The following is a 13,468-nucleotide window of genomic DNA, read 5'->3' as shown; positions in this document are numbered from 1 at the left end:
ATTTTCTGTCTCTTCTCCCTCTCCTCTTCTCTCCCATCCCAAACAATCCTCGACGCTGCAGAAATCCTCTCTGATTCGGGCTACGTCTCCATGTCCCTCACCCTCGAACTCGTCTCTCAGACCCTACTTCCCAAATCGCCGTCGGCCACCTTGTTCGCTGCTTCCGACGCCGCATTTATCGAATCCGGTCAGCCTCCGCTCTCCCTACTCCAATTCCATTCCTCGCCCCTAGCTTTATCTTTTGAAAGCCTCCGTTCGCTTCCCGTCGGAGCCAAGATTCCTTTTGTAAACCTCAATTAAATTCAATATAATTTAAAAAATACACCCTTTTCTAAAAAAATAAAAATAAATTATTATCATTATTATTTAAAAATCAATCATCTTGGAAAGTATATTTTTTAAAAAATTGTGTATATAAAAAATAACTAAAAATATGTCAAATTTATTTTTTTTAAATGATATATTTTTAGAATATATTTTTAAAAAAAAATAGTTTTCTAAAAATATTAAATTTCAAAATAATTATTAAAAAAAATTAACATAAAAAAGTTGGTCAAACATTATGATAAAAAATAGTTTTGAAAGATATATTGGTCTCTTCATATTTTATATTTTTTCCATCAATTATGTAATTTATATGGACCAAATCTTAATTTTTTTGACCCAATGTCTAAAACACAATTGTCCTAAAACTTTATATATATATATATATATATATATATATATATATATTTCCTTTTATTATTCCTTCGTATTTTCTTTCTTTAATATTCTAAAAACTTTAAGAGAGTCTATTTTATTTTGAAAATATTAAAAGGGGATTCTCTTCCCAAATTCCTCTCTTTCCATTATCATGCTAATTAAAGGACTTTATCCGCTATAAAAAGAGATTCCATGAAGACAATTAAAAAAAGAAGAAGTTGAACTTAGAAAAGATGGGTTGCTTTTCTTCTAAGCCAAAAGGTTTACTTTTTCTCTTCTCTCTCATATTTTACCCTTATGGCTTATCATCGTTTTAATTTTTTGTCTTTATCGTTTTCTTTTACATGAAAAAAGATTATGAGTCTTCTACTAAAGCTTCTACTGATCCTCCACGAGAGGAGATTGGCTCTTTTGACGAACCTGCACAAGAGGAAGTTGGCTTCTCATTTGAACAACGAGGAAGGGCGATAGAATATGGTGATTATGATCGAAGAAAAGGTGATGCGTGGTATGACAACTATGCACAAGACACATGGAATAAATATTTCGGCCCACCTTATAGATGATACCCACATCACATTAAGAAATATTTTATTTGATTTGATGATTTGTTTTAGTTTTAAGTCATTATGATTAATTTCACCTTTATTCAATATTTAATGTGTTAAAATACTACATGATTATATTATTATTGTAATATACATATACATTATAATTTTTCATATTTACGAATAAAATATTTCATTTAAATATTAAAAAATAATAATAATAATTTTACAATATGGTAATTTAAAAATTAAATAAAATATCCTTTATTAGTATTATGGTAATACTAAATGGGCCCAGGCAAATAGTTTTAAGGAGAGAAACATCAACCAAGGCCATATATGGTCACCACATCCGAAAGGAAGGAGAATTTCAATTACAGGGTACATTCCAAAGAATGATCATACCATTTGTAAGAGAATTATGGTTGGATCATTGCAGTATCAATGGGTGGTAGCGTCGTTCCGGCCAACATCGAAACCTTCACAGTATCAATGATGACTCCTTTGAACTCCTTGTGGAACAACAAACAAAAAACATTGTTAAGAGGTTGCAAGAGGTTTCTGGTCCGATGCTCATCGTAATGGTGTGTCTCAAGGCTCCATGGTTCTACCTCGAATATCTGCTTGGGCAAGTCTCCCATTGTCATCTTTCTTTTAAAAAATTCTTGTAATTGCCTTTGCTTTAAGAGGTTCTTCACTAGTTCTTTTAGACTCTTACAATCATCTTGTTACAAAATAGATCTCACAAAATGGGACAAATGTTAGAATTGACAATAAACAATTTTATTAGATAAGACATAATGTTTATGTTTTTCGTGTGAATTCGAATAATCCACGTGGTCCAATCTCTCCATCCTACTTATGTTATTGTGAAAGAATTGTTCTATGGTTTATTGATTCGAGTAAAATGTTCATATCGACACAACAGAACCCAGCCAAGTAGGGTAACGACCCCACAAAGGCCACGTAAAACTCAAATCCTGAAGGGGTACTTCCGTCATTTCTCTGGAAGAGTTTAACAACTACTTCTTAACGAACTTTTGATTCCCCTTGTTGATTAACAAATTCCATGCCGCCACGTTTCATTTTTCTTTCCCGCCAGAATCCTCTCTCCTTCGTTCATATAGAAAATCTGCAACCTAAACCCTAAAAATCTTCCGGACCTACCATTAATGGCGTACTCTCTTCTCACTTCTCTCATCATTTTCTGTCTCTTCTCCCTCTCCTCATCTCTCCCATCCCAAACAATCCTCGACGCTGCAGAAATCCTCTCTGATTCGGGCTACGTCTCCATGTCCCTCACCCTCGAACTCGTCTCTCAGACCCTACTTCCCAAATCGCCGTCGGCCACCTTGTTCGCTGCTTCCGACGCCGCATTTATCGAATCCGGTCAGCCTCCGCTCTCCCTACTCCAATTCCATTCCTCGCCCCTAGCTTTATCTTTCGAAAGCCTCCGTTCGCTTCCCGTCGGAGCCAAGATTCCGACGATGTTCGCCAACCACTCGTTGATAGTCACCAGTGCCGCTTCCGATTCTCAAATTTCGTTAAACAATGTTAATATCACCTCGTCGCCTTTGTTCGATGATGGTTCTTTGATCATTTTTTGGGTGGATAAGTTCTTCGATCCGAATTTCCCGGCTTTAGGCCTGACTCGAAGCCCTAGCCCTAATACGGGATGCACAGATGATGCAATTGCTTCTTCAGGTGGTGATTCTTTTGATGAAGCAAGCGGAGTGTTAAGGTCCAGAGGATACTCTGTGATGGCTTCGTTTCTTGATTTGTAATTGCTAGGGTTTAGAGATGGCACAAAGATGACAGTTCTCGCCCCAGCTGATGAAGTTATGATGGATCGTGTTGGTAATTTTAGCAACATTTCATCGTCAATCTTTCTTCGGCATGTTCTTCCATGCAAGGTTTCATGGTCTGATCTGGTTAATTTTGATGATGGGTCAATGTTGCCGACATCTTTGGAGGGCTTTACCATTAACATTACGAGATCTGGTGATACATTGAAGCTGAACGAAGTTTCAGTTGCTTTTCCGGACATGTATTACAGTGATTGGCTTGTTGTTCACGGTCTTGGGGAAGTTCTTACCTTGCTGGAGGGACCAGAACAAGCTGCAGACTCTTCTTCTCAAATTTAAATTCATAACCATATTACATAGAAACTTTTTTATACTAGTAAGTATGAACTCTTTTTAACCATATAAACACGTTTTAAAGTTATGAAAACTAATTTAGATTCAAAATTGATAATATCTACATAGTTGAAAGCGGATAATTACAAATGGTATCAAAATCCATTCTCGACTCAAGGTGTCAGGGGTTTATTTGGCCTGTAAAAAATGTTTGTCTAACTTTTAATATCTACACGGTTAATTTCACTTATTTTTCTTTATTATATAAAGATTAAATAAATAATTTTAAAATACATGAATTTTTAACTAAAAATAACTATTTTTGAATTTCTTTTATATTTTTTTCTAAAAAATCTTCTTAATAATTATTTTATTTTCTTAATATTTTCGAGGAACTAAGCATTAATAAATTTTATTTATTTTTTTAAAACTCTTTAAAAAAGTATAAATAAAATAAGTTTAAAGGAAAGGAAATAAAGAAAAAAGTATAAATAAATAAAAAAAACTTGTAAAATATTTCTCATATTTAATTATATATGGAAAAAAATTCTAATTAATATCATAAAAATAATGTTTTTTAAATACAAATTTTAATATAATAATGGTATTATTGCTGAAATGCTTTTGGTCTATGCGTTTATTGATACAAACTATGATACAATTTCCATGGATGAACTTGGGTGAGGCCCATTAGGCCCATCATCCACAAGCCTACTTTTCTACATGATCCTTTTTCTTTTAGTCATAAAGAGAAAAAGGAAAAATAAGATGTACTATTAATTTTTAAAGACTCGTTACCAGGGCCAAGAGAAGTTAAAACAAAATTCAAAACGTAAGTCTATGCTTTAAGTCAACACTACTAATTTTATAAAAAAAATATATTCGAATGGAACGTTAGGCTTTGTTTGGATACATTTCTTATTTTCGATTTTTAAAAATAGAAATTATTCTATAAAAAAAAATAGAAACTCTTAGGTAGAAAATTTAGACTTATAACTTTAAAAATTATTTTTAAAAACTTTTAAATTTGAAGTAAAATTTTTTAGTACTTCAAAATTTTTAGTCAGTTTTTACTTTTTCAATCTAAGTTTTTGAAAGTTTTTATATTTCATATAAAAATTATTATTATTTTCTATTTTTCAAAATAGAATAATAAAAAATGTTTTCAATTGAACACCGAGTTATTTGAGTTTAAGAATTTGTTTGACAGTGATTCTAAAAAATATTTTTAACACTTAAATGATAAAAATTTTCAAGTATTAAAAATGTTAAAAAAAGTTTTCCTAAAATCACTATCAAACGGATTCTAAGAGTTCATTTGATAGTAAATTTAGGAAGTGTTTTTAGCCTAAAAAATGTTTTTGAAATTTTTTTTTAACAAAATTTAAGAAGCACTTTTAAAAATTTTAAAAAGCACTTATTGTTGAAATCCATGCAACAATTTATGGTGAAAAATAGAGAAAACGAAAAGAAAAACATACAGATTTAACGTGATTCGACAGTTTGCCTACGTCTACGGGAACAGAGAAGAAGACTTTCATTATATATCAAATTAGGGTTACATAAAAAATGATATTTATATTAGCCCTTTGATAATGAAATTTCAAAAATACTCTTGAACCGTACTGCGGGGGGTGTTGTCCCCCTGCAACCTATCGTTCACCCACAACAATAAAAATACAAACTTGAATGACAAATATCGTCGTTTCGCTCCATTCCATTCTACTTTGCTTTTGTTTTTTGTTTTTGTTTTTTTTTCTCAATGTCTTCCACTCAATATGAGTTACGTACTACCAACACTTATACTATTAGGAAATCACTTATAGTATATTGATAGATGACTTTTTCATTAAAACACTTTTACTAAAACATTTTGAATAGAAACACTATCAAATATACCGTAAATAATGTAACATCATATGACATAAACGATATATTAATAATATAATTCTTATCTAGAGAGCATAACTAAATCCACTTCAATGATAATATTAGTTGCAATAATACCATTTTTAAGTTTGATGATGCATTACCAAATAAATGATGTAAAAAGGCTTAACCAACCCTCATTGGATGCTAATTGGGTTTTCAAATAAAATGACTAAAATCCACTCTTTAGATTTTATAACAAGTCACCCAAATGATGGTAGTTGAATATTATAAAATAATTAAGTGATTTTTTTTAGTTAATTCTAAATAGAGTTTTAATATTTAATAGTGTTAAGTATTATATTATTTTTTTAATATCCTATTTTTATTAAACATTAGAAAGCAAAACAAAACCAATATATTGCCTTTTTTATTCAACAAAAAGTTTATAATAAGTCATAAAAAAATAGAAAAACAAATAACTTAAAATATGAAAACAAATTATTTTCAATAAAAAGTTAAAAAAGTAAACGCTCTCTTAACCTATCCTCATATATGGATATACTATAACAAAATGATTTATGTTTACTGAATTTGTAATAATTTCTATATAAAATATAAGATTTTTTTCAATAATTATATTAAAAACCTAATAATTTCTAAAAATTGTTTACGAAAATTGATGCATTAAAAAGTTTTAATTACCTAAAAAAAAAATCAAACTGATTTTTTTAAAGACATTGGCTAACTTTCTAGTACAAAAATTTTCATTTTCATTTTTTGTTTTTTTTTTTTTAAAAAAAAAGTATATTTAAGCGAACACTAAGACATTTTTTAATTGGTTGTCGTACAGGTGATATCATCTCATCTATTCATATATTTGTGACACCATCTGATTAGTCCATGACTAGATTTAAGGGTCAAAGTTTTAGGCTATGTTTGGTTCTCGGAAAATTTGAGGGAAAATGTGAGGGAAAGAAAATATAAAGGAAAAGTAGAAGGAAAAAAAAAATGAAGAAAAATAAAAAAAATAGATTAAAAGTTAATAAATTATTTTTTTTGTTACTTCAAACTCATTTTATTTATTTTAACTCATCAATATAAAAATTAAATAATTTAAAAATACATAAATTTTTAATTAGTTTTAATTATATTTGATTTTCTTTGATATTTTTCATAGGACAACTAAACATGAGAAAATCATTTTTCCTTAACATTTTTTTTCTTTTCTTTGTACTTTCCAGGAACCAAACGTAGCCTTAAGGATTAGAAACATTTTATTTGGAACTAAAGCTCTCCATTTTGGAAGTTCTTTCACAATCATTGCCTCCTTAACCTCTTCTCATTGGTTCATTGCTCTTCTACGCTTATCCATTCACATCACCACTCATTCATTCCTTTCGTTCCTTCAAATCGATACACCTCAAAATCCACGGTGACTAAACATTTTATAATGTACAATTTTAGTTGGAGTCATATTCTAAACATTTTATAAACCCAATAAAAAAACAAATATATTTTAATAAGGGATGGAGAGATATTAACAGCATGTTCGGGAGCAATTTTAAAAAGGATTAAAAGCTTATAGGCTATGTTTAGTCACAAGAAAATAATTTTTTTTATATTTGATTTTCTTATAAAAAATGTGAAAGAAAGTTCATTATTATTAAAATTAGTAATAAAATTTATGTATTTTAAAATTATTTAATTTTTTAATAAAATAGTTAAATAAGTAAAATAAATATATAAATATAATTTATTGATTTTTTTTTTCCTTGACTCTTTTTCTTTTAATTCTCTTATCTATTTTTTTTTTCTCACTTTTTTCTTCAGATTTTTTAAGAACTAAACATCATCTAAATGTTTAAAAATGTTTTCTTGTAAATACTAGGTGTTTAGTAATTTTTTTACAATTTATAAAATCATTTAAAATGATTTCTAGACAATAACTTGATTGATAATTCTTCCAAAAATCGCTTTTACATTATACAATGTAGAAATATCGTAATTATATATATATAGTTTATGTTTTGATACTAAGGTGATATTTATTTTTTTGGCTTTTTACTAAAAGCAATTTGTTTTTAAAATTTAGGTTGTTTGTTTTTCTACTTTTACATGACTTATTATAAAATAGAAAAAACCAAAATATGTAGCTTTTTCTAAATAGTAAAAAATAACATATCGATTTTTCTTTACTTTTTAATACATAATAGAAATAAAATACTACAAAACAAACAATCTAATATTTAACACTATTAAACATTAAAGTTCTATTTAGAATTAAGTAAAAAAACAAACACAACCTAATAATATATTTAATAATATTTCTACTATAAGTGTTTTTTTGAGAGTATTTTTAAGATAATCACCTTTAAATATTTTTCCAAAAAACATTGTAACAATGCTATAAATTATTTTTTTAGATTTTTAAAAGCGTTTCCTAAAATTATTTTTATTTTTATTATTTTAGGGCTTAAGGCTTTTTAATATAGGATAAAAAGAAAGATAAAATAAATAATAATAATAATAATAAAAACCCAAGTTAATTAAAGCCAACCATTACTGTGTGGCTCTCCGGGAAGTTACGTAGCTTTAATTTGTGAACTTGTGATTGAGGGGTGGTGAGTCATATTTTGTATCGCACGGACAGGATGCCAGACTGGCTTGGTTCGCTTTTAAATTTTCAAAGTGACTCTTTTTTAAAGCTTTAAAACTTTGCTACTTTCCATGATTTCAAATGATGCCTTTTGAAATTTCAAAAACACTTTTTTTTTTTTTATAAAAAAAAGCTTTAAAACTTTGATACTTTCTATGATTTAAAATGAAGGGTTTAATATAAAATTTAGAAAAATTATTGCTTTTCATAAAAAAAAATTATTTTAATTTATTTACAAAGCTATTTTATATTTCACAACTTTCACTTTAGGTTAGCTTAAATAAAAAGCAAAACGCTTTCTCAAATGGACCTTTTTTTAATAATGGTAAAATTTTGAGTAGCATACACTAAAACCAAAGGAAATCATAAATATTCCAAAATTGTTAAAATAAAATGTGTCAAAATCATAAAAATAAAAAATAAAATGAAGAATATAATAAAAAAAAATTATAAAAATTGTGAAAATTTTCAAAAAAGAAAAAATAATTACAAAATGAATATTTTATAAACTATTAATTATTTTTAAATTACTGTTAAATTTTACATTTTATAAACTTGAGTTCATTTTTTTCAAGAGTAAATGAAAATAATTTTTTCCCGGTATGATTGCTAGAGTAAAATTTAATTTTTTTTAAAAATTCCAACAATTAAAGGTCATGAAACTTGTCCCTTACATATAATTTATTTTGAAATAAAGTTTTAATAATTGAGTTTTTATTTATGCTTCATAAATTCCACGACAAAATCAAAAATTATTTTACATGAACTAATTTTATAAGATAATAATTTCTCAAATTTAATAATTTTACATGCTATTGAAAATATCATACCTGGAAATGCAAACATAAATTTCAATAATTAATTTTATAAAATATGGTATTTTATTTTATTTTAAGAATATGGTAACAAAAAAATATGAGTAAATATCATTTATATCATGTATTTCAAGAGAAATAATTATCCAAATAAAAATCTCAACAAAACATTTTCCTAAAAACAAGACCCACAAATGCAAAACAAATTTGTTTGAAGGAGCTCCATCTCCCTCGACCATCGTCTCTCCTTTTTCAAGCAAATTGGCATGGTCCTGGTGGGTCTCTCATGCACTTCTCTCTCTTCTGTGAGTTGTTTCTCTCTCTAAATCCTCAGCTTTCTTGTACGCACCTACGCACAAGATTTTCATAAACCATGTTGTGTTCTCATTGATGTAGTTTTAGTTTCTGAAAATCTGTTGAGCCCATACTTGTCACGAATTTGGTTGTATTTCTTGATGATACGTTGAAGCCGTGTTGTATTCTCTTCGATTTTGGTTCCGTTCGCGATTTTCCTTTAAGCGCGTGTTTTAATTCTCGTGGGTTGGATTAATTTTTGTGATTTTCTGTTGTACCCACGTTGCATTCTCTTTGATTTCATCACTATCGGTGATGATATGTTGACAAACCCTTATCTTAGAACTCAAAATTAATCAGATGTGGAGTGCGGGTTCTGGATGCTGTATTTACTTTTGATGTTCTGAGAATGTCGAGTGCAATTGAAATCCGTTAAATAATTTGGGGTTTTGTTTTTAATTTATTGCAGAGATATTGTTCTTGATCTCCAAGTACTTGAGAAAGAAAGAGGTTTTTGCTCCTTTATATGATAGCAATATGGAGTCTAGCAGGGAGGATTTGGTAAGTGCTGTGGTGCCTTTGTTGAAACTCCTCTCCCTCACAGTTATAGGACTAGTTCTTGCACACCCGAAAACCCAGATGATCCCTAGGTCGACATTCAAGCTCCTCAGCAAGCTTGTGTTTGCTCTATTCTTGCCCTGCCTAATCTTTACTAATCTGGGTCAATTCATTACACTCGAGAATTTTACATTCTGGTGGTTTGTCCCTGTTAACGTGCTGGTTAGTACATTAATCGGTTGCTTCCTTGGGTACTTAGTAGTGATTATATGTCGCCCGCCTGCACAATTCAATAGATTCACTATTATCATGACTGGTTTGGGCAATACTGGAAATCTCCCCCTTGCTATTGTTGGATCCGTCTGTCATACTGCAAATAATCCATTTGGGCCAGATTGCTATGGGAAAGGAGTGGCTTATGTCTCTTTTGCCCAATGGGTTGCTGTAATTCTTGTTTATACCTTTGTTTATCACATGATGGAGCCTCCAATGAATTTTTATGAGATTGTTGATGAAGGAATTGAGATTGGGGAACCACAGCTAGTCAACAATATTAGCAGGCCTCTCCTTGTAGAAGCTGAATGGCCAGGCATCGAGGATAAAGAAACAGAACATTCCAAGACACCCTTTATTGCTGGGGTCTTTAACAGCATCTCAAATTTGACTATGTCTAACCTTGATCTTGTTGGGGAAACAGGTAATACCCGTTCTGAGTCTATTAGGTGTTTTGCTGAGCCGAAAGTGGTCAGGAGGATGAGAGTTGTTGCTGAACAAACTCCAATAAAGCACATTCTGCAACCCCCAACAATCGCTTCTCTACTAGCCATCATTGTTGGTATGGTGCCTCAGTTCAAATCTTTTGTCTTTGGACATGATGCTCCACTGTCTTTCATTACAGACAGTTTAGAGATCTTGGCTGGTGCAATGGTTCCTTCTGTGATGCTTGTTCTTGGAGGTATGCTTGCTGAGGGACCGAATGATTCTAAACTTGGGCTTCGAACTACAATTGGTATATCTGTGGCAAGGCTATTAGTGCTTCCTTTGCTTGGGATTGGGATTGTCTTCTTGGCTGATAAATTGAATTTTCTCGTCCATGGTGATCAGATGTCCATATTTGTGCTTTTGTTGCAGTACACAACACCAAGTGCCATCTTGTTGGGAGCAATTGCCAGCTTGAGGGGTTATGCAGTTAAAGAGGCCTCAGCACTTCTATTCTGGCAGCATGTGTTTGCCCTCTTCTCCCTTTCACTATATATTGTCATCTATTTTAAACTGCTTTCATATATTTGAAGTTTATGTAAAATTCCTTTGCCTCAATATTCATGGTTGGTGAGAAATCTGGAATGCAATGCCTTTAGGTCATTGCTCTAAGATAGAAGTTTTGCTTGGTTTGAATGCTTGATTGCATGCTGGTGATGAGGAAGACACTTCTTTTCTGTCAGCAATATCGTCAAAAGATTAAATATAGCACTTCATATAAAATCTTCTCGGAACAAAAGTTATCCATCCCTTGCATCATTGAATTTGCTTAAAATTTGTTTGAACATCCCTAGCAGAAATTTTCTGTTGCCCTTTGGATGTTACTCTTCATGAGTATGAAGTCATTACAAAATAGAATGGATCTTCTATGGAGAATCATCACCTCAAATGACTAGCATAAGTTCATTTTGGGGATTTTCTCTTATTTTTTTCTTAACTAGACAAAGAAATCCATTTAGAGAGGATGTAGACACAGTTTAAATTAATACTTTCTATACACTGTGCTAAATCCAGATAGTCTTTAAATTAAAGAAGCTCTATAGTGGTACTACACTAGATTGAAAATCAGCCATCTTTCTCTAACTATACATTTCCCAGACATAAAAAATTAAAGGCTTAACTCTACGATTTTACAGCTTAACAACGTTTCAATTTTTTGGTATCTATGTGATGATGAACATCTTCTACACTGAACTTTATGTTTTGTCTTTGCAAGCTTTACATTCAAAGGCACTGGCATCTAGATGTTGATTGGGATAAGATATGAAAATGTTGGAGTTCTAGTCTCTGGCTTTGGTTGGTGATCCTTTGTCTTGACATCTCCTGCTCTTGTTCATGTTCCTTTGTCATGGCAGCATATCTGAGCTAGGCTCAATCATCCCTTTAAGTTTGTATTCATGTAAACCAAGGAATACAAATCCTTCATGAATCAGTCATTAACCTTTTTCTTCTTCTTTTTTTTTTGTCCCTGTAACTCGCCCAAAAGAATCCCATGGTTCAATGAAAGAGAGAAATATGAGGATTGTTCTCTTTCCAATCGGCATTGAAATCTAGCTAAAATCCAAATCCAACTGAATTAAGTGATGGGACCATGAGAGAGGAAATGCTCCTGGGCCATCTTCATGAATCAGTCAACTGAATTAAGGTGACTGCCCAAAACGGAGAGCTACTTGGGGTTGAAGGGGAGAGTGAAATGCTAAGAGACAGGAATAATCCAGCCTCAAGGCCTGCCAATATTGGCATCTCTTCAATTTCTTGGTAAATTAAACTGTACGAGTTTTTTTAGCTTAATTAATTGACTGGTGGGTATGTTTATCTAATTCCACATGAATGATGAATCAAAGGAAAGTTCCGTCTACTTCAAAATTTGGAATCAAAAGATGGTCTCATCAACATTTTGGAAAAGTCATTCAAACAAAATGGAGGAACCTTTTCCTCCACGTTATCAAAGAATTATAAACTTCATTCAATTTTCTTAACAACCCATGTTTCCATTCCTATCAACATTTTAAAATGGATCATCTCCAACAATGAACTTTTTCATCTTATTAACAGAGTCAATAGTGTACCAAAAATCCGGATCATATTCAAATGCATGTTTAATACGGCAGCCACTCTGAAGATTGATCAGTCCAGGCATGATCCACCCCGAGTCATACCAAAATTTCCGGTCAAAACATACAGGTTTTTCAAATCCAATGCCCAGATTCAGACCGACCCACCACTTCCTTCAAAGATATGAATCAGATTCCTTCAAAGATATGAACCAGATTCATCGGAATCTTTTTCGTTGACAACACAAAGGTCATGAAGAAAAAATTAATTTGATAAAAACGAATAAAAAAATAACCATGACCAGGACCGGAAACGATGTGGCATATGTTTTGGTCTCAAGTTGTTTCCCATCCAAACTCTTGTCCACGTTTTCTTGTCCAGCCTTGGAAGTTGGACCGTCTCCAAACACCCCTCGATTATTTGGCGTTGTTTTACACGGCACCAATGGAGTCAAGTCGTGAAGTGCTAAAACATGAAAATGTTGCTTTATTTACAGCCATCATCTCCGAAGATACCCACGACGCCTTGCCCCAAACGTGAATGGATTTAAATCACCCCTTTGGACAACATGGCCCCACCACTACGACCAAAGCTGCGGAGCCAAACGAGTGGCTTTCAAGCGAGCGCATGGACCTCACACATTGCGTGTCATTTTCAGCACAGCTTTGTGATGAAGAAATTCATATCTATGATGATAAAAAAAATTAAAAAATCTTAATTATTATTTACTATATAATATAAATGGGTGGGAGATATCGGGCAGTTGAGAATATGCGGAGAATCGGAATGAAGGCATGCCCTGTGCCTTTGTTCGCCACTATGCCATTAAAAATGTGTAAGCTTGTTGATTCCTTTCATATCATTTATGGCCCCATCCAAAACGACGCAGCATAGGGACCGGGTTAAGAGATATTGGTCAACTTTAGGACTCTCCCCGTCTTTGATGTTGATTATAATGTTTTCCACATTGTAATTATCTTTAGGTCAACATTGTAGATTCTGTTTCGCCCCTTCCACCGGGTTGAAGGCTAAAATAGCGTTTTTTTTTTTAGAAAAATAATGAAAATAAAT

The 13,468-nt window shown here is 31.4% G+C and overlaps 2 protein-coding genes across 4 annotated transcripts; both read left to right on the top strand.

The window, feature by feature from the left end:
* Positions 1–2,422: 2,422 nt before the first annotated feature.
* Positions 2,423–3,394, top strand: LOC117914761 (putative fasciclin-like arabinogalactan protein 20). Its single transcript, XM_034830222.1, has 2 exons — positions 2,423–2,954; positions 3,042–3,394. The coding sequence occupies exons 1-2, from the start codon at positions 2,423–2,425 to the stop codon at positions 3,392–3,394; spliced, it is 885 nt and encodes a 294-aa protein (XP_034686113.1).
* A 5,530-nt stretch (positions 3,395–8,924) lies between these two features.
* Positions 8,925–11,101, top strand: LOC117919222 (protein PIN-LIKES 2). 3 transcript variants are annotated; one of them, XM_034836542.1, is made up of 3 exons: positions 8,925–9,036; positions 9,495–10,592; positions 10,715–10,805. In XM_034836542.1, the coding sequence occupies exons 2-3, from the start codon at positions 9,563–9,565 to the stop codon at positions 10,774–10,776; spliced, it is 1,092 nt and encodes a 363-aa protein (XP_034692433.1). In that variant the 5' UTR covers positions 8,925–9,036; positions 9,495–9,562; the 3' UTR covers positions 10,777–10,805. The 3 variants fall into 3 exon arrangements, with proteins under 3 accessions (XP_034692433.1, XP_034692354.1, XP_034692280.1); XM_034836463.1 differs by having other exon boundaries at positions 8,927–9,006; positions 9,495–11,101; XM_034836389.1 differs by having other exon boundaries at positions 8,927–9,036; positions 9,495–11,101.
* The last annotated feature ends 2,367 nt before the right edge of the window (positions 11,102–13,468 follow it).

Source organism: Vitis riparia, chromosome 1 (assembly GCF_004353265.1).
Source record: "Vitis riparia cultivar Riparia Gloire de Montpellier isolate 1030 chromosome 1, EGFV_Vit.rip_1.0, whole genome shotgun sequence".
Taxonomy (NCBI): Eukaryota; Viridiplantae; Streptophyta; class Magnoliopsida; order Vitales; family Vitaceae; genus Vitis; species Vitis riparia.
This window is presented reverse-complemented; position numbering and strand designations above follow the sequence as displayed.

Coding starts and splice junctions, on each gene's coding strand:
- LOC117919222 (XM_034836463.1), top strand. CDS start 9,563: ATGGAGTCTAGCAGGGAGGATTTGGTAAGTGCTGTGGTGCCTTTGTTG.
- LOC117914761 (XM_034830222.1), top strand. CDS start 2,423: ATGGCGTACTCTCTTCTCACTTCTCTCATCATTTTCTGTCTCTTCTCC. Junction 2,955..3,041: donor TGATGCAATTGCTTCTTCAG/GTGGTGATTCTT, acceptor TGTAATTGCTAG/GGTTTAGAGATGGCACAAAG.